At 35.6% G+C, this 21,022-nt stretch overlaps 1 protein-coding gene and 1 long non-coding RNA gene across 2 annotated transcripts; both read right to left on the bottom strand.

Annotated features, from left to right (window-relative positions):
• Positions 1-2,071: 2,071 nt before the first annotated feature.
• On the bottom strand, positions 2,072-10,773 carry LOC139458049 (uncharacterized). The gene is made up of 7 exons (XM_071239363.1): positions 10,753-10,773; positions 9,772-10,419; positions 8,691-8,741; positions 8,342-8,545; positions 5,170-5,292; positions 4,905-5,052; positions 2,072-3,998 (listed from the first exon to the last, which is right to left on the bottom strand). Exons 1-7 carry the CDS (start codon positions 10,771-10,773, stop codon positions 3,586-3,588), a joined length of 1,608 nt encoding a protein of 535 aa, XP_071095464.1. The 3' UTR covers positions 2,072-3,585.
• A 4,449-nt stretch (positions 10,774-15,222) lies between these two features.
• On the bottom strand, positions 15,223-20,421 carry LOC139458109 (uncharacterized). The gene is made up of 3 exons (XR_011652653.1): positions 20,369-20,421; positions 15,739-15,771; positions 15,223-15,351 (listed from the first exon to the last, which is right to left on the bottom strand). It is a non-coding gene; the product is annotated as an uncharacterized lncRNA (long non-coding RNA).
• Positions 20,422-21,022: the final 601 nt, after the last annotated feature.

Here is a 21,022-nt window from a genome sequence, read left to right as displayed (position 1 = left end):
AGAAATATTAAAATCATCTACAAACAGCAAGCCATCTACTGAAATGCTAAACACTTTTGAAAGACTATTGATGTTGATACTGAATAGTGTGACAGACAAAATACTGTCTTGTGGGACACCCTGATCCTGATTGTAATGGTCAGACAGGGTTGTACACACTCGGACTTGAAATTGCTTATAGGTTAAAAACTGTGATATAAAATGAGGCAAACATCCTCTCAAACCAAAATCATATAAATTCCGTGAATGCCAGCTTCCAGGTTGTATCATATGCTTCTCGAGATCAAAGAATATTGATACCACATGTTGTTATTTACAACAGCATTTTTTAACAAAGGATTCTAAACGTGCTAAGTGATTAATAGTACTTCTAGTACTAGTGGAAAAGTCCCCAATGTCCATATTTGATCAAATATGTCTAAAAGTAGAATGTGACATGCTTCAGACAAATGCTTCAATAGCTGGTAGTGGATATTATCAGTTCCTGTCGCTGTATCATGAGCTTGCGCAAGGGCAGTTTTTAGTTCATGTACAGAAAAGACTTCATTATAGTCTTCACCATTGTCAGACTTAAAATCAATTTTATATTTTTCCTGTTGTTTTTTATATTTTTGAAATTCAGGAACATGGTTAGATGATGAAGAATGTTTTGCAAGTGTTTCACTAAGTTTATTGGTGATGTCTATTTTATCAGTTAATAATTTTACACCATCCTTTAGATGGTAAATAGAAGATTTGGAACCTTGGCCTTTTATTTTCTGAACTATGTTCCACACCTTGGAGATAGGTGTACGGGAATTTATTTTGGAAACATATTTCCTCCATGATGGTCGCTCATTTTGTTTAAAAGTGCGTCAAACATTGGCATTTGGGATTTTAGCCAAATCTAAATTATGGACTGTAGGATGTCTGCGAAAATACTTTTCTGCTTTCTTCCTACACTTTCTGGCCTGTTTGCATTCAGTTGTTTACGAATATGTGGATTCGCAGAGCACTTTGGAATTGTTTGGTCAGCAATGTCATTGAGTAAGTCCGAAAACAGCTCTATTGGATCTGGAATATTCCTAAAAAGAACATGTTTTATGATGTCAATACATAGTATCTCATATAATGACCAATTTGCTTTGGTAAAGTTCACCTCGATTAAGGTGGATCAACAGTGGGGTTAAGAGTTTTAAGAATGGTTGGGAAAGCTGACACTTTCGGGTCTCGAGATGAATTTCCAAGATGCGAATACTCGATAAAATCCCGGAAATAGACACACACATAGTATTTATCTTCTATCTTATCACTGCGAATTTAATCCGCTGTATGAGGATCTCTAACTTAAGAAGCAATTCCCGCCTCATGGCATAAGGATAAAGCAAGACGTTTCTGCTGCAAACATTAAACTTACTAACATATCTCCAAACAAATTACTGTCGTCTCCCCCCAGGCAACTGGTTACACCACAGGTAGATGTTGAATTAACAAACTAAAGAAATCAGAAACTAATACTTTAATGTATCAGCAGGAATATAATCAGTTATGGCATATCTACAATACTTATCGATCTATATTTACTGATGGATCCAAGGATGGTGGTTCAGTGGCTAGTGACACTGTACTGGTTGTTGTACTGTCCTTCGTTGAGAGTTTTTTTTTGATATATATAATATTAATGCATAACTTATTCATGTCACGATATGAATGAAATATGGCCGATGTGACTTTAAATATATTACTCACTCACACACTCGGTATGAACAATTCAAGAAGAATTTAATGGTAACAGATTTTTTTCATATTGTTTGATAGGCATTCCTTAAGGAAAGGTGTTTTTTTTTATAAAGTCATTTCTACCTATTGTGTCTGGACAAATTTAAGGATCAGTAAAGAAGCCAGGTGAGTTTTGTGTTATGTGATATTCCAGCTACTGAATAGAAACATGTTTAACACTTGACATTAAACATATATATATATATATATATATATATATATATATATATATATATCACAATGAATCAAGTGTTGACTTAAACCTGTAAGACTGAATTTACAGATGAAATAAGCCTTGCAAATTTGTCTACAACGTGCGTCACTTATGAAAAGTAATAAAAGAACAGTTTATCCAGAGCTTCCCGCCACAACATATAACCCCATCACAAGAGTACAGGTAAATGTTCATGCTTTATTGACACCTTTATGGTAAATTATGTATTCCATTGTTCCATAGGAAAGTTACTGCTCAAATAACATACAAAATGTATGTTTCTGCCCTCATTTTATTCAAATGATGCCTCAGACCGATGCAATTTTAAATATTACAATAAAAACACTTCCCATAGTCAGAACAACTATTTGCTAAAATTAAAGTCGATTGTACGAGTCCGACGATATCATAAGCCTATGTGTACGAACTCACTATGAAACCAGGTGGTCCAGTCAGAAACACATGCAAAGGCAAGTCACAGAACAGTTGTGTCCCTAGACCCTGAAGATTCAGGGTTGAATAGATCTTCAGCAACCTATGCTTGCCGAAAAATGTGACTATGCTTGTCGCAAGAGGCGACAAACGGGTGGTCAGGCTCGCTGACTTGATGCATGTCATCGTCTCCCAATTGCGTGGATCGATGTTCATGATGTCAATCACTGCATTGTTAGTTCTAAACCCGATTATGTACAGACCGCCGTCATATAGCTAGAGTGCGGCGTAAAACAACAAAGCAAGCAAGCAGGCAGGTAGTGTCTCTAATATTTGGAATACATAATCTTGGTTGAATTTATTTGGTCAAAAACATGACCTGATGAAAATGTTAAGAATCACAGTCTCCAAATACCTGCACTCCATAGTAATGTTATTCATATGGTGCCTCAGACAAATGCCATTCCAAAACTTACAACACAAACTCTTTCCATATTCATAAGAGATCTGCTAAAAACATAGTGTATAGAAAAGGGTCCGACTATAGCATAAGCACGTGTTTACAAATCACTATGAAATAGTGATGATACTAGGTGTTCGTGAAGAGGTGACCGCATCCTGGCACCGGTCTAACACACATGCAAAGGCATGTCACAGCTCAGTAGTGTCCCTATTTTTGGATTTCACTCTGTGGGTTGTATTTATTTCTCTTGCTCAAAAACATGCTCTAATGAATATACTGAGAATCACAGCAAACAAATACTAATATCATCACTTCAATCTGTGTACTGGCTGTGACTTTCAAGTTTAACTCACTCACTCACTAATGTCAAAACATTTTGGCTTTCATATGCATAGCAGAGCATAGTTTTACAGTTGCTAGGCATACATATATACCACAGCCAACAAAAGTATCCCAACAGCAGATATTAAAATTGGGATGGTCCAGTCGATTTACGCAAGCTTTGTCTTTCAGATACAGCCTGTGTATCGGCTCAGCATCATTTTCTTTCACAAATGTTTCCAATGATTAAAAATATAAACATGTTCTTTTAAAATAATTCATATATTTGTAAATTAATAAGACACATTGGTTACTAGTTTTGAGTGAAAGGGAAATGACATTAACTTACAAATTATTGAGGACATTTTACCTACATACTCAGAGAAAGATTTTACATTCACTGGATAAACATACATACCACAGCCACGAATAGTATTACAACAGCAAATATTGACATTGGGATGGTCCAGTCGGTTGATGTAAGCTTTTTCTCTTCAGTATCAGGGGCGTCCTCATACATGTTCTTCTTCAGTTTTAAATCAATCATCTTCTCCACTTGGTCAGCTGCAGAGGTGAGGATTCTGTCAAGAGCTTTCAGGTGAAGCAGCTTCGCGTTGGTGTGTGTTTTTGTTTCCGTGACATAATTCTTTACATAACTGATGGCGTAGGGTGGAATGCCTGTTTGTTCTGACATCAGCTTCACAGCTTCCTGTACTCGAGGTGAATTGTACAGGTTGGGGATGTTTCCTGGGTCCTTGAACTGCGGGTCGCACTCATCCAGGTGAGTCAGCACCAGGTGGTAGGACAGGACTGAAACAAAATACATTAAATCAGCACAGGCGAAATAACACAACTTAAGTCACTATAGTATAGCGATCGTAAACAAACATCCTAAAGCATATCCCACTTATCGTATATGGATACACATTTCGAAAGGAGTGACCTTGACCTGATATATAGCCTCATTTCTATACATGGATACTGTTTTATGAAAGAAACAAGTAATTTCAGAAGTGATTATCTTGAATATTTTCCTTCATATTCATATTTTTTGGAACTTTTACATATATCAGGTGTTACATACTTCTACTATTTACCCAAAAAGACTTTGCATGCAGTTGGAGATTGATATCTATCATCTGATATCATTAAATAACCTGAAGTGGAAATAAAGGAGATCAGAGAGACCGCCTCGCTTGTCTCATATTCCGATTTATGCATAAAGGTTCCGCTTGACAATACAGTTTCAACAACACTGTATGATAGAGATATTCATCCAAGAGTGTGTAATCCAAAACATGAAGACACTACTGAGCTGTGACTTGCCATTGCATGTGTTTCTGATGGGTGCCACTGGTGGGCCAAGGCACGCTCACCTTTTCGAGAACACCTGGTCTCTTCACAATTTCATGGTGATTCATGGAGGCCTGCTTAGGATATGGTCGGAATTATACCATCAACTCAAGATGCTGAGACTCTAAATGACCTATTCATATGCCATGAGCTCTCTTTGGTTGTATTTTGGAAGTATTCAAATCCTGCGGTTTGGCAATATTGCAGCAGGTGCAGAATCAGCAGTCAAATTACCTGAGAAAAATACCTTGAAAGTTCTGTTAAGTTCAATTAAGTCACACAGTTTCAAAATGGCTAAAAAATACACATGGCAGTTTAACTTGTTTCAGGACTTGAGGGGCGTGCCATTTTTTTCTAACTTACAGCCATCTCCCCCCAATCGTATGACAGCATCTATCTGACGTTTCAATTCATCACCCACAGTGATGCCATGATGGAGAACCAGCACAACACATGACACATCCCTTCGTGCTTCTTGCAGGTTGCCTGTCACATCAAGACGTTTTGTAATCTTGAAACAAAAAAAATGTATCAGTAGGTCATGAATGTTGAATTTACAAATGTATATTTCAATTTCTATTTTGTCCATATCTTAAACTTTAAGATGAAAGTACTGTGCAGTGCTTACCTGGGCATCAAAGCGAACCCTGCCGGATGCAATAGCTTCAATATTTTCCGTTTTTAAATCATTGGATTCAAATATTCCTGGCATGTCAATAATCCAGTGGTCACCATATTGTGTAGGCTGGAACTGTAAAATAAACTGGTTTGGGTGAAAGATGAAACATGAGGTGATGACTGGGATGTCAGTGAATGGCATTGGCACCTAGTCAATTATGTACATGCAACACAAATTTCTTCTGATAAAAATGAACGTGCAACAATTTCTTTAACAATTGTACAACACAAACATTGGTTTTATTAAGTCTTTGTAGTAAACCGACAAAACAGAAGCATTTTTATTACAAAGAATGAGTTTGGGCACTGACATGTACGACTTGGTAGTAGGCTAAGACATATTAACGAAGGTGGTGCATGAGTTCCAGTTCAAGGATCAGGAAATGTTTGAAGAAAACGTTTATGGGTGTACTATAGGTTATTATTTTAAAGATTGGGGTAATGACTTTCCAGTGATGCAATGTTTCTAGTGAACTAAATCAGCAGCAGCAGCAGCGAATGTGCAGGTAAGTATGACGCTTGTTAAAATATATATCATGAACATTGGGGATCCTTATTTTAAGAACCTCAGAGACCGATGTGTGAAAATAGGTCACCCGAAAAACAATAGATGACGACAGAGGAGGTTCCTAGTATGCATATGTTTCTGATTAATTAACAACAGGTTTTTGTTAAATGAAGTTTCAGCTTATTCCAGATTTGTCCCGTTTAAATACTTACGTTGCTAGTAAGTGACTTGTCAAGATTACCAACGGCATAGTAGTTGGCAGGGGTGGCAGAATCCTTTAGTGCTGATCTCAGGCCATTGCAGAAGGAGGACTTTCCGCTACCGCTGGGGCCAAAAATCAGGATCTTCCCACGAATCAGCTTCCCTTCCTTGTCATACATGTGTTCATGAAATTTCTTGCTGAGTCGTTCAACCTCCTGCAAAGTGTTTAATTGAAAGCTATACAAGATGCAGATATCGAAAACAAATTCGTAACGAGGAGAGTTCAAACGTGTGCAAGAGTTTGATTACTAATGATCTTATTGTCTCATATTTTGAACAATCACATTTATCTACTGATACCTGTGATGTCCACCTTCCTCGTTCTGTCGTCTTTGGTCCCCATGCAAATTGCTGAAAATGTAGATCCAAGATTAGGTTTGCTAGGTTGTGGGGTGGCCGGAACCAAGGTCAGCTGTCTACCAAAAACTCAGTGGTTTGTAATCATATCTTTCATTCCCTTGTTTCCCGAATGTTTTGGCCGTTCAGATCTGACGACAGTATCTTTAGGTACCTCACTTGTACATCACTTCCCATGCGAAGATGTGCCACTCAATGGATCCAGCATATCAATCTTAAAATAATATTTTTAACTAATAAATCTCTAGACAACTACAGCATCTTTAAAAAGTACTTGCTTTCACAGACTGACAAACAATATTCGTGCCTGGGGGAACATTGTGCATATGAAACAAACAATGTGTTCTCCACCCAAGATATCTGAATGAGGTTCTCTACTGCAGAATTTTACTTCATTATAAACTAATCCCAATGACAGTCAACAATAGCTGTAGGTGATAGGAATTATCCAGTTTATAGCCTATGAACAAAACAGATTCCGAAACTTCCAATGCCAATGTAAACAAGCCGTCTGTTTCTGTACTGTATGTTTTACAACGTCTTTTTCATGGCAGACAATGTTGGAATGTTCGTATGAGATAACATGCCTGGACAAATAGATTTGAGAGGCTATACCTTCCAAAGCCACCAGAAGATATGTTTTACCATCATGTGCACACTTTTCACTTCATAAAAGCAGAAACTTCATGACCAACAGTGGCACAAAGATACACGGTTTCAAAATGAGATGCATATTGTTACTACTGTACCACATGTGTAACAATAGACTTGTAAGTCACTGCCAAGTCACTGCAAAATCATAAATTACAATTTACACTTTCTCATGCATTATTTCATCGAATGCATTTGATTGTACTAAAGCGATATTTTCACCATGATTTCATGGTCTTGTACTGTCTTTTGGACATCAGTTTTCCTATCTAGCAAATATTGACAATCATTAATCCCAAAAGGACGCAGTCATGACCTTGTGTTCTCTCCGGCCTAACTGGCTTCTTTCTTGTTAAGGCCACTCACTACTTACCATTAAACTTTCATCTTTTCATTTCTTTTTTCTCTTTCTCAAGGCGTTGCTTTTCTTGCTCGGCAGTTTCCTTATATAGTCTCATCTTCTCAAACTGTTCTTCTGCAGTTGACAATTCCCTGGTCTTTTTATCTGCATGTTCTTGTGCCTCTTTTGCTCTCTGTCTCTGTTCCGTTGCATCTTCATGCGCCTCAAGAGCTCTTTTGATTTCCATTTTCGCTTGTTCTTCAGCTTGTTTGGCTCTTGCAGCACTTACACCTGCTTCTTCCATTGCGTTTTCAGCAGCCATCCTTTCCTGTTCTGCACCATATTGTGTAGGCTGGAACTGTAAAATAAACTGGTTTGGGTGAAAGATGAAACATGAGGTGATGACTGGGATGTCAGTGAATGGCATTGGCACCTAGTCAATTATGTACATGCAACACAAATTTCTTCTGATAAAAATGAACGTGCAACAATTTCTTTAACAATTGTACAACACAAACATTGGTTTTATTAAGTCTTTGTAGTAAACCGACAAAACAGAAGCATTTTTATTACAAAGAATGAGTTTGGGCACTGACATGTACGACTTGGTAGTAGGCTAAGACATATTAACGAAGGTGGTGCATGAGTTCCAGTTCAAGGATCAGGAAATGTTTGAAGAAAACGTTTATGGGTGTACTATAGGTTATTATTTTAAAGATTGGGGTAATGACTTTCCAGTGATGCAATGTTTCTAGTGAACTAAATCAGCAGCAGCAGCAGCGAATGTGCAGGTAAGTATGACGCTTGTTAAAATATATATCATGAACATTGGGGATCCTTATTTTAAGAACCTCAGAGACCGATGTGTGAAAATAGGTCACCCGAAAAACAATAGATGACGACAGAGGAGGTTCCTAGTATGCATATGTTTCTGATTAATTAACAACAGGTTTTTGTTAAATGAAGTTTCAGCTTATTCCAGATTTGTCCCGTTTAAATACTTACGTTGCTAGTAAGTGACTTGTCAAGATTACCAACGGCATAGTAGTTGGCAGGGGTGGCAGAATCCTTTAGTGCTGATCTCAGGCCATTGCAGAAGGAGGACTTTCCGCTACCGCTGGGGCCAAAAATCAGGATCTTCCCACGAATCAGCTTCCCTTCCTTGTCATACATGTGTTCATGAAATTTCTTGCTGAGTCGTTCAACCTCCTGCAAAGTGTTTAATTGAAAGCTATACAAGATGCAGATATCGAAAACAAATTCGTAACGAGGAGAGTTCAAACGTGTGCAAGAGTTTGATTACTAATGATCTTATTGTCTCATATTTTGAACAATCACATTTATCTACTGATACCTGTGATGTCCACCTTCCTCGTTCTGTCGTCTTTGGTCCCCATGCAAATTGCTGAAAATGTAGATCCAAGATTAGGTTTGCTAGGTTGTGGCGTGGCCGGAACCAAGGTCAGCTGTCTACCAAAAACTCAGTGGTTTGTAATCATATCTTTCATTCCCTTGTTTCCCGAATGTTTTGGCCGTTCAGATCTGACGACAGTATCTTTAGGTACCTCACTTGTACATCACTTCCCATGCGAAGATGTGCCACTCAATGGATCCAGCATATCAATCTTAAAATAATATTTTTAACTAATAAATCTCTAGACAACTACAGCATCTTTAAAAAGTACTTGCTTTCACAGACTGACAAACAATATTCGTGCCTGGGGGAACATTGTGCATATGAAACAAACAATGTGTTCTCCACCCAAGATATCTGAATGAGGTTCTCTACTGCAGAATTTTACTTCATTATAAACTAATCCCAATGACAGTCAACAATAGCTGTAGGTGATAGGAATTATCCAGTTTATAGCCTATGAACAAAACAGATTCCGAAACTTCCAATGCCAATGTAAACAAGCCGTCTGTTTCTGTACTGTATGTTTTACAACGTCTTTTTCATGGCAGACAATGTTGGAATGTTCGTATGAGATAACATGCCTGGACAAATAGATTTGAGAGGCTATACCTTCCAAAGCCACCAGAAGATATGTTTTACCATCATGTGCACACTTTTCACTTCATAAAAGCAGAAACTTCATGACCAACAGTGGCACAAAGATACACGGTTTCAAAATGAGATGCATATTGTTACTACTGTACCACATGTGTAACAATAGACTTGTAAGTCACTGCCAAGTCACTGCAAAATCATAAATTACAATTTACACTTTCTCATGCATTATTTCATCGAATGCATTTGATTGTACTAAAGCGATATTTTCACCATGATTTCATGGTCTTGTACTGTCTTTTGGACATCAGTTTTCCTATCTAGCAAATATTGACAATCATTAATCCCAAAAGGACGCAGTCATGACCTTGTGTTCTCTCCGGCCTAACTGGCTTCTTTCTTGTTAAGGCCACTCACTACTTACCATTAAACTTTCATCTTTCCTTTGTTTTTCTTTTTTCTCTTTCTCAAGGCGTTGCTTTTCTTGCTCGGCAGTTTCCTTATATAGTCTCATCTTCTCAAACTGTTCTTCTGCAGTTGACAATTCCCTGGTCTTTTTATCTGCATGTTCTTGTGCCTCTTTTGCTCTCTGTCTCTGTTCCGTTGCATCTTCATGCGCCTCAAGAGCTCTTTTGATTTCCATTTTCGCTTGTTCTTCAGCTTGTTTGGCTCTTGCAGCACTTACACCTGCTTCTTCCATTGCGTTTTCAGCAGCCATCCTTTCCTGTTCTGCACGTTCCCTCTCCTGATTCGCTCTTTGATTTTCTCTTTGGGCTTGATCTTTAGCTTGTTCAGCTGTTTTTGCATTTGCAGCTGCTTCTTCCTTTGCTTTAGCAGCAGCAATCCTTTCCTGTTCTGCACGCTCCCGTTCCTCATTCGCTCTTTGGTTCTGCATTCTGGCTTGTTCTTCAGCATTGTGAGCTCTTATTGTACTTGCAGTTGCTTCTGCCCTTGCTATTTGAGCATCTCTCCTTTCCTCTGCTGCACGTTCCTTTGCCTCCTCCGCTCGCCTGCTCTCGGCTCTAGCCAATTCTTCTGCCTGTGCTAACTGTTTTTGTGCATATATGTTCAACTTTAGTAAGCATTATTCCAGCTTAATATCATGATGAAATATAATGTAATATTGTCTGGGCAATAAAAATATGTGACTTATATTTGTGTGTGTTTTGCTTGCGTTACTTTTTGACATTAAGTTGAAATAATTTAAACTAGCTTTTCATACATGCTGACATTTCTGAATGGTTCATTAAGATTACTAAAAGGAGCTGAATAGCATACATTAAAACAAAGTGGGTCATCAACTCCACATTACTTTCGTTATTACGTTTGCCATACAAGTGCTGAGGAATGTTGTTGTTTTTTGTGTAAGGAAAGGGGTTAAATTGCAGCGCTAGAAATTTGGCACCGGTCCTGTGGTCCATGCCATGCTGCCCAATGGTCAAGGTATCCTAGGGGCTAGTGGAGAGTGGCCCATTTTAGGGGTTTTGCTGTGTGTAAACATCGTAGGGACCAGTGGACAAAAGCAGTTAGTTTCTAGCCCTGAATTGGAGGATACATTCGAAAACAATATAGTTTTGTTTGTTTGTATGAATCCGATTCTCTAGACATGACCAGTCTGCATATACCATGTTAAGATTTAGTAAAAGAAAACCGGCAGTGTTGAATTATGTTTGTACATTTCTGTTGTTGACATTAGTTTACTTATTTATTGTAAACAAAGGCAGATAGCAGGGCATATCTTAGTTTTACACTTATGGTGTTTGTTTTAGTTACAAAAAAAAATAAAATTTTCCATTCCATCATCTGTCTTTATTTATTCATGTGTAGGTATAACACATTTTTCATCAAACTTCACAGATGGATAGTAAGATTAAAATAGTCTCAGCTAATTGTAGAGGGCTTGCAGAAAAAAGTAAAAGACTTGAAATTATGAAAATTTGGCGCAAAAAGAAGTATTCTGTAATATGTCTCCAAGATATTCACATTTCTGATAAAGATAGAGACATATTTAGAAACGAATGGGGACTTAATTGCATTATAGCTCCTTTTACAACCAACTCTAGAGGAGTAGCTATTTTATTTAATAACAACACTGAAATTAAAATTCATAAAAGTTATATTGACAATAAAGGGAACTATATTATATCAGATCTAACTATTGATGGGATTAAAATGACATTGACTAACCTTTATGGCCCAAATAAAGATGATCCTTCATTTTATATAAAAATATTTGATTTAATTGAAGAATTGGGAAACGAATCAACGATTTTATGTGGTGATTGGAACCTGGTATTAAATCCATCTGTAGATCTAGAAAATTATAAACATATCAATAACCCTAGTGCAAGAATGATTATTACAGAGAAAATAGAGCAACTTGATTTAGTAGATATTTGGCGAGAACAAAACCCTGACAGCAGAAAATTTACATGGTGGAAAAAGAACCCAAAACAACAGGCTAGATTAGATTATTTTCTTATTTCACAGGATTTGTATATCCTCTCATGCGATACGGCTATCATGACAGGGTATAAATCTGACCACTCCCCAATAACATTTTCATTTTCGAACGCTTTAAGTAAAGAGAGGAGGAGGGGATATTGGAAATTTAACACCTCACTATTGCAAAAAGAAGAGTATAGTAAGATAGTCAAGGAGACTCTAAAAGAAACATTACATGAGTATGCTGATAGCAAATACACTGAAGAGGAAATCGATTCTCATATTAAAAATTCAACATTGCAACTAAAAATTTCTAATTGTCTTTTTCTGGAAACTTTCTTAATAAAGCTAAGAGGTAAAACTATCTCTTTCTCTTCCTTTTCAAAGAAAGACAAGAACAAGAAGCTAAAAGACTTGGAAGAAAATATTAGGGTTCTGGAAGATAAAATAAGAAATGATTTCCAAAATACAGATGAAAAAATATTTTCCGATCTATCAACAATGAAAAAACAGTTAGAAAAATACCATGAAGAGGAGGTAAAAGGATCCCTAATTAGGAAAAGAATAACCTGGTACGAAGAAGGAGAGAAACCTACAAGCTATTTCTGCCACCTTGAAAATAGACATAATACCACTAAACTAATTAATAGCATTAAAACAGAAAAGGGTGAAATTATTACAGATGGTGAAACAATCTTAGATGAATTAAAGGACTTTTATTCTAAACTATATAAACAGACCTACAATAATAATAATGTGAATAATAACCTGTTAGAAGAAATCAACACACCTATAATTAGTGCAAAAGAATATCAAGACCTAGAAAAAGAACTCTCAAAAGAGGAAATTAAAAAAACAGTCTTATCTATGAAAAATAATAAAAGTCCAGGAATAGACGGTTACCCTATAGAGTTTTTCAAATTTTTCTGGAATGATTTAGGAGAGTGGATATTTAGATTCATACAGGAAACCTATGATGACAACTCATTATCGTGTACAATGAACAGGGGAGTCATCACCTGTCTTCCTAAACCAAACAAAGACAGAAAATTGTTAAAAAACTGGCGCCCAATCTCACTACTAAATGCTTTATATAAAATTATCAGCTCATGTATTGCTAATAGAATTAAAAAAAACTTAAATACAATCATACACCATAATCAAACAGGATTTATTCCAGGTAGATGTATAAGCGAAAACACTAGGAAGCTCTATGATATCATCTTTGAAACCAAAAGACTTAACAAACCTGGCCTACTCCTACTAATAGATTTTGAAAAGGCTTTTGATACCATTTCTAAATCTTTTATAATACAAGTAATGACAAAATTTGGTTTTGGACCGAACATCATTAAATGGGTAGGTATTTTGACTTCTAATACCTCTGCATCTGTTATTCAAAATGGACATCTATCATCATTCTTTGGGCTTGAGAGGGGATGTAGACAAGGAGATCCAATTTCACCCTATTTATTTATTATCGCTGTAGAAATTCTAGGTGTTATGATAAGAAAAAAATCCAGATATAAAAGGTATAACAATTAACGATAAGGAAAGTAAACTAGGTCAGTATGCGGACGATGCTCAATTATTTCTAGATGGATCTGAAAAAAGCCTTAATACTTCAATGGATACCCTCAACAAATTCTATCAAATGTCAGGACTTAAAATAAATGTAGAAAAAACAAAAGCAATTTGGATGGGATCATTGTCTGAAAGTAATCTAGTTTTAGCACATGACTTTAAACTTGATTGGTATAAGGGAGGTTTTGAAATTTTAGGGATAACTTTAAATGCTTCATTGAATGACCTCTGGGTAATCAATACTAGAAAAAGAATAGAACATATTAATAGACTACTAGCTAATTGGCGTAGAAGAACCTTAACTCTTATTGGAAAAATTACGGTTATCAAAACTCTTGCTATATCAACTCTGGTACACATCTTCTCTGCTTTACCTAATCCACCTAAAGCATTTATTACCGACCTAAACACATTAATTTTTAGATTCCTTTGGAATAACAAAAACGACAAAATTAAGAGATCAACTATTATCAGAAATTATGAAGATGGAGGTCTAAGGATGATAGATATTGAATGTTTTATCAATGCTCTCAAACTATCTTCATTACAAAAGTATATAAAAAAGTTTGAAGATTCTATAACAATCTTCCCTCTAAAACATCTTTTCAAACTTGGTTCTAATGCTGTAGAATGTTTATCTAAACATGACAACCCTTTTTGGAGAGATGTATTGTCTGCTTGGAAGATATTTTACCAAAAAATGAGTTTGTATGAATATGATTTAGACCACATTCTGAATCAACCACTCTGGCTGAACCATTTTTTTAATTCATCTTATATTATAAAAAACTGGTTTAATCGAGGTGTTCAGAGTGTTAGAGACCTTTGCGACAACAACGGTTTTCTTAGTTTTGAAAATTTCAAACAAAAATATAAGATCCAGGGAACTTTTCTAGACTTTCAAAAATTACTGAACAATATTCCAAAGAGTTGGAGATTTCAAATCAGAGACAAAACCCTTGATGTTAATGTAGTTCAGCTGAACAATGTATGTAAACACTTCTTTAATAACGTTAAAAAATCAAGGACTTTTTATGATGAACTGATTAGGAATGATACCATACCGAAATCATTATAATACTGGAATATGGTTTTTCCTCAAGGTTTGGATTGGAAAAATATACTTCTATGTTATAGAAAATGCACACGCGACTGTAAACTTTTAGATTTTCAATATCGATTTATAAACAGAATAATTTACACTAAGAAAGAATTATTCAAGATGAAACTTGTCGATGAAGATATTTGTACTTTCTGTAAAACTGCTTCTGAAGATATGTCTCATGTATATTTTGATTGCCAATCTGTTCAACAATTTTGGCTTAAAGTTGAAAACTTCCTAAATAACAACCTGCAAACAAATTTTATCCTTTCGAAAGTTAATATCTTTTTTGGTGTTTCCACTCAAAACCATGTAACAAATCATATTATTATATTAGCAAAAAGATTCATCTACATATCAAACATAAAACAACAAGATTTATCTTTCAAGCAATTTCTTTCACTACTAAAAGACACAATTTGTTTGGAAAGTTTTATCGCTAAAAAAAATAATCAATTTAACCAGTATGCTCAGAAATGGCAAAACTTACAATTCATAATCTAACGAAGCAGTTGAATCATACTTCCTGTTAATTAGTAATCATTTATTTCTTGTAAACACATATTTATAATCTCCCTCTCAGTTTGAGAAAACGATACATCCAACACAACCTGCCTGTCCTCACCTATGAAAACTATAACTTGTGTTAATCCTGTCTTATATGTACATGTTAATACCTACACTTGTAACAATATATATGGAATGGAATAATAAAAAAACACAAAAAAAACAAAAAAAAACAACTCCACATTACTTTTGGTGTTATGCATTATAGCTGATACACGTTATGCCCATAGTGTATTCATTTCTAGAAAATGGTATTTGTTGGGGTTCAACAGAAACCTCCAGTATTACTTACCTTTTCAGCAGGAACTGTAAGGGAACCATAAGCAACATGTTAACTTTTAGCGTATTACAGAATGATAGAGGTAAGCATGGCATAGTTTTGGTTTATGAAGTCGTGTTGAATGTACTTTACTACTGTGAGAGATATTCATTTACCTAACAATAGTCCTAAAGATTCACTAATGTCTCAAAATATTAGTTTATCAGTAATGAGTATGATAATATGATCTACTAAAGTTATACTTCGGTTGGTAACCGTGAGATTAATGCAAAATGGGAATAATAAAGACATTAGATAGTTGTGAATCACATATTATTGTTGACAAAGCTGGAGCTATCTAAAAGCATCCAGAGAAGCAAATATCCCTTGTTCTCCTTATGACTTCAGATTACGTAAAATTAGTGCATATTTACCATAGCCGAACATGCTCATGACTTATTGCTGTGCTGAAAAAAAGGCAAGATCGTGATCATAATGATTGATTCGCCTTTTAGTTGAAAATTCTTATGATTATTGTAATGATTCTATCGCCTTTATTTTTACTCATGTTAAATTACCAATTTCAGCAAAAAGGTACAACACAGTTATGCACATAGTGACTTCACATATGTACCCGCATCATTACAATATGAAATAGTATAGCTAAAATGGATAGAATTATCATCAAACCGCCCGCATATTATCAGGCGGGCCATTGTATGATAATGCCCTCATATTGCTTGACGACGGGCCATGTTAGGTGACGTCATAGGATAGGGAAAGTGACGTCACGTTTAACAGTGACGTCATCTGGTTTGTACTATAACGTTACCATATTTATAAAAGTGGGTCAATGACATTCGGGTTGATTGCAGTAAATGTTATAAAACCGATATTGTTGGGTTTTTTTTTTTATTTGATAACGAATTCCGTCCGTTTTAGCTATAATAACGGTAACGCTATGTTTCAGGGCAATATCATTTGCAGAAGCATTCGGTCCCTAACCCTTTGGATACCAGATTGATATGTATGTCCCTCCTATTCAACCCTCACTTTGAAGTCGAATAAAATTCATCATACTTCACGCACATAAATACACGTCACAGCTTTGGATTGTTAGGGAAATTCTTTGTTATGTTATATGGTCCACTGTCATTTTAGGCAAAGCAAAAATACTGAAAATGACCTCTGAAAAGTAGGTACATCGTAAATGTCGCCATTTTTACACAATACTAAATCACCAAACACGGCGTTATTACAGCATGTTTCAAAATCTTAATTTCTGATATTTACTCGGAGAAATGAATTTCAAAAATAACATATTAGTGATCACTTGTATCTGTCTGTTATCAAATCACCATTGATCATTTCAAAACGTCGCCGATAACCCTAGAATCGTTTAAAATGTATTTGAAAATACGCAAACACGATGTCCGAAGTAAACTTTCCGCCATATTGGATAGTGTTTAAAAAATCACGTTTCACTTAAGCCGATAATTAGACGCCTATAACATCGCGTGTACTTCAAACTCAGCTGCAACACATACATCCTTGAAATCCTCATACAAAGTAGAAGCAAATGACAAATGGCCTTTGTCACCAATACAAAGTGTCTAGATGAAATCAAGCAAAGTACATTAGTTGTGAAAATGAACGCTGAGGTCGGAAAACTGCACTTGTTTGAAATGTAAACAAAGCAAAATTCAGATTTTACACGGTGTAGCATTTTCTCCTATTTTGAGCTATCCATTCGTCTATTCGTATAAACTGGCTCAACGTTTTCAAAATATACATGGGAAGAAAATCGTAGAAAGAATTACCGAATTAAAGAAAGATACACTGCAATAATTTGATAAATTCAACAGAAATTGTCAAAGTTTCCGTTCTGCGTGACATCATGACTGGTGCAAAATCGGGCACAGCGACGGAATTTCTCTCTATTTCTCTTGGTTTCAATGAAAAATACAGTACGCAGATTTTCAGAATGTTTCTGATTACTTACATGTCACATTTATGTATAGACGGTCCCTGAATCAGCGAAAGTCCCCTCTTAAAACCCCGCATACTGTTGTCAGTGAACACGCCATTTTGTAAAAGTAGGTCACCGGTAGTGATGTCATACGTCAACATTGTTGTACATATTCGTTTATTTCTTTGAGGTGAAATTACTTTAAATTACACAGTACACACGAACTGTGTATCCTGCTGTTTGCAGTTTCAATTATGATGTAGATTTTGCATATATTTTATATATTTTTTCACACGATAAATTTCACTACGGATATTTATCTATGTTCAATATGATATACGTAGATATAGACCAAAACATATATGAACCCTTGATTATCTGTTGTTTGTTTGAACATTGTTTACCTCAGAAATTGATAGTTTATAGTGTTGTATTCAATATTTCGTTCCTTAGACAGGTGTTAGAAAATGAAATGTAAGTGTCACAGGTACGTATTTCATTGGAGTATAATAGTAAATATCGTAATTTCATATAAATGGCAAGGTTAGTGAATAGCCGTTTTATTTTATTTTATAACCAAAACTGAATTTATTTATTTAACACAATGGATAATATTGTTTGTTAAATGTAGGCACACATTTGAAGAAAAATGGTCTTGGTCTTGGAATTTTCTTTTTTTTATGTCGTTTGATACACAGAACGGTGATTGTTCTTGTTTTGTATTATATAATGAATGTTTTCACCTATTTTATATATTGTGATCACATGATATATACAACAGTTTACTTTATTTCTCCAAGAATTTTAAAAAGTATAAAACCATGCCATAAACTCGGTTTGTTGAACAGTATACGATTATCCTGATAATTCTATACCAAAGAAGCTTTTTTGCGTATCTTTTATTGTATAATTCTGAGACGAGATGAAGAGAAATAATCATAATAATGAACAAATACATGTCCAATATTGAATATAATTTTGTATGTTTTGAACTATTCTTTGGGTATTTGATAACGCAAATTGATGCCAAACAGGTGCGTGTCTTGTCCAATTAAGATATACTATCTAATTGTTGATCTATTCAAAACATCATTTACATGGTAAAAGCAGTCATTTTTGGTTGTGTCATATTCCGCTTTCCACATCGAGATTTGCCATACCATGAATGAAAATAAGGGGATATATATATTAATCAAAATACCTGTGCAATCCTTCTCCGACGTTATCGAAGTCATAAAACCACCCCTGACGTCAAATAAAATGGTGTCATTTTTTTAGTAATTCATAATATTTGATGAAAAGGCTGGTGCTCCATTAAAAATGGTGCAACATAAGTCAATTTAGACTTGCACAATCAGGAGAATGTTGGAATCTAAGGATTAATTAATAGGTCAGATAGTACAATCCATTTCACTATTAAATCCTTTTTTTATGAAGTACGATTTCGCAATTTCATATATATATTTTTATACCTAAACGTATACAATTTCAATATCGATATTTGTGTTGGAATTGTTTAGTTCCTCGTGAACAAAACACCACGAAAATACATTGTACTTATCCACAGCTAACACTCACCAAGTGACCTGAGTTATAATAAACTAGTGCTAAGCATAGCGGGGTTATGACACGTTTTCTTTGTATGCGTGTAACCTCCCTGTCCCCTTTTGACGTCATCAAAGAAAATCTGTTTTTTTTTCATTAAGGCGGGCTATTTTTTGTATTGAATATATAACGTTATACATTAGCATATAACTCCATTTGATATACATTTATCTTGTTCAGATATAAGACAGTATTAGTTATTAGACAGTATTTTGTTCACTCACACTTTCCGTAAAGCCGCTAAATACAAATAATCGCCGCCCAGTACTTTTATGAGTGAACGATAATAAAGAGGAGAAACTGGCTGTTTTTGAACAAAGATTACATTAGCACTTAGCAGTGGCTTTATTTCAAACCGGTTTAATATTTGAACTTATATTTACATCATCAGATAGGAGATTTAATATTCTACATCTCTGCGTAATTATATAGCAGGAGATAGATCCAGTGCCACGTGAGCGCAATTTTCGCACAACCTTCACTTTTCAGATCTAAGGAAAATGTGTGTCAGGAAAACCTCTGGCTTCTGCAAATGATAATGCCCTGAAAAATAGCGTTACCCTTATCATGTCCTATTTTGCCCCTTAATTTACAGTCCGTTTGGCTACAAATGAGAACGACGAAGAGCAAAATAATTTAAAATCAGAAATAGTCTTGTTTAATGTCAATACGATACACACCACTAAGTACCCTGTGCCGAACAATAACTGCTGTTTGTTTGTTTTATTCCCATTATTGGAAAAGACTGTTTAAGAAACTATCTTGTTGTTATGTTACGTAACGGAGCGGCACAACGGTAAGAGGAACGAACATGGATCTTGCCATCTCCTATTACAGAACTGATTATGTCAAATGTTATTATAAGTGTAACGCTATTTTTCAGGGCATTATCATTTGCAGAGGCCCGAGGTCTTCCATTAACTGGCCGACGAAGGAGGGCAGTTGAAAAGACCGAGGCCTTCTGCAAATGATGATGCCCTGCAATATAGCGTTACCGTTATTATAGCTAAAATGGATGGAATTTGTTATCAAATAAAAAGAAACAACAATATCGGTTTTGACACATTTAGTGCAATCAACACGAATGTCACTGACCCACTTTTACAAATATGGAAACGTCATAGAACAAACCAGATGACGTCACTATTGAACGTTACGTCACCTATCCCTATCCTATGACGTCACCTAACAACCGGCGTGATAATGGCCCGTCGTCAAGTAATATGAGGGCATTATCAAGTTACAGTGGCCTGCTCATTTCTGATTACATGCGGGCGTTTTTATGATAATTCTATCCATTTTAGCTATAATATATTTCAAAATGAAACAAGAAGTCAATATTAAGCTGCAGCTTCCTTCATAGAATATGACTGTTGACTTCAGAAACACTTTGCACACATATGTCGTGGTAATAAGTAGTAGCCAAACGAAAGGCTTCCCTTTTAAATTTCTCTGATGAAGGAAGATACATATGAGATACGTTAACTTACGTTGCTTTGAGACTTGCAAGGAATAACAGGTCCTGCCAGCTTGGCGTTCACACATTCAATGACGCAGGTTGCTAGGAGCAGTGTATAACAACACGACTCATTCGATCTGGGTTGTGTAGACTGCCTTACAAGCCAGCATACCTGACAGCTGTGACAAACCCAAGCGCATATACAGGTTTGGATGGAGTTACTTCTGCATGTAGTTGCCTGGCTCAAACTGTTGGCGCTGGTGAGTTACATATTTCAACACTGTTAGTTACATATTTCAACACTGTTTCACGTACTAGCTATACATGACATATTCGTTTCTGTCCTTATCATACTTGATCTGTAATCCTTCTACGTTGGCTTACACTTTGTTCTCAACTAAGCAGCTAGCATCTATCTTTTTCATGCAAAGCTTTGGTATCATTACGTTTGTAGGCTTTTCACATACGTAGTTACCTTTGGATGCATGTGTTGTCAACCGGGGCTGAAAGTAGTCGTTTTATTCTTTAAGACACATTGATCTATCATCTAATCATTGATAATAAACTCTCATCGTCATCCAACCAAATGGACAAAATTGTACGTTCGCTTCTTTCAATTACAAATTTACAATAACATGTTAATTCTGCTCAAAGTATTGTTTCCATATATTACTGACTTCTTTTT

This window comes from Haliotis cracherodii, unplaced genomic scaffold (assembly GCF_022045235.1).
Source record: "Haliotis cracherodii isolate W230 unplaced genomic scaffold, xgHalCrac1.p SCAF_12, whole genome shotgun sequence".
Taxonomy (NCBI): domain Eukaryota; kingdom Metazoa; phylum Mollusca; class Gastropoda; order Lepetellida; family Haliotidae; genus Haliotis; species Haliotis cracherodii.
Note: the sequence above shows the minus strand (reverse complement) of the source record. Positions and strands in the feature narration are given on the sequence as shown.

Coding starts and splice junctions, on each gene's coding strand:
- LOC139458049 (XM_071239363.1), bottom strand. CDS start 10,773: ATGGCATGGACCACAGGACCG. Junction 5,053..5,169: donor GGGTTCGCTTTGATGCCCAG/GTAAGCACTGCA, acceptor TTTTGTTTCAAG/ATTACAAAACGTCTTGATGT. Junction 3,999..4,904: donor ACGATTGGGGGGAGATGGCT/GTAAGTTAGAAA, acceptor ATTTTGTTTCAG/TCCTGTCCTACCACCTGGTG.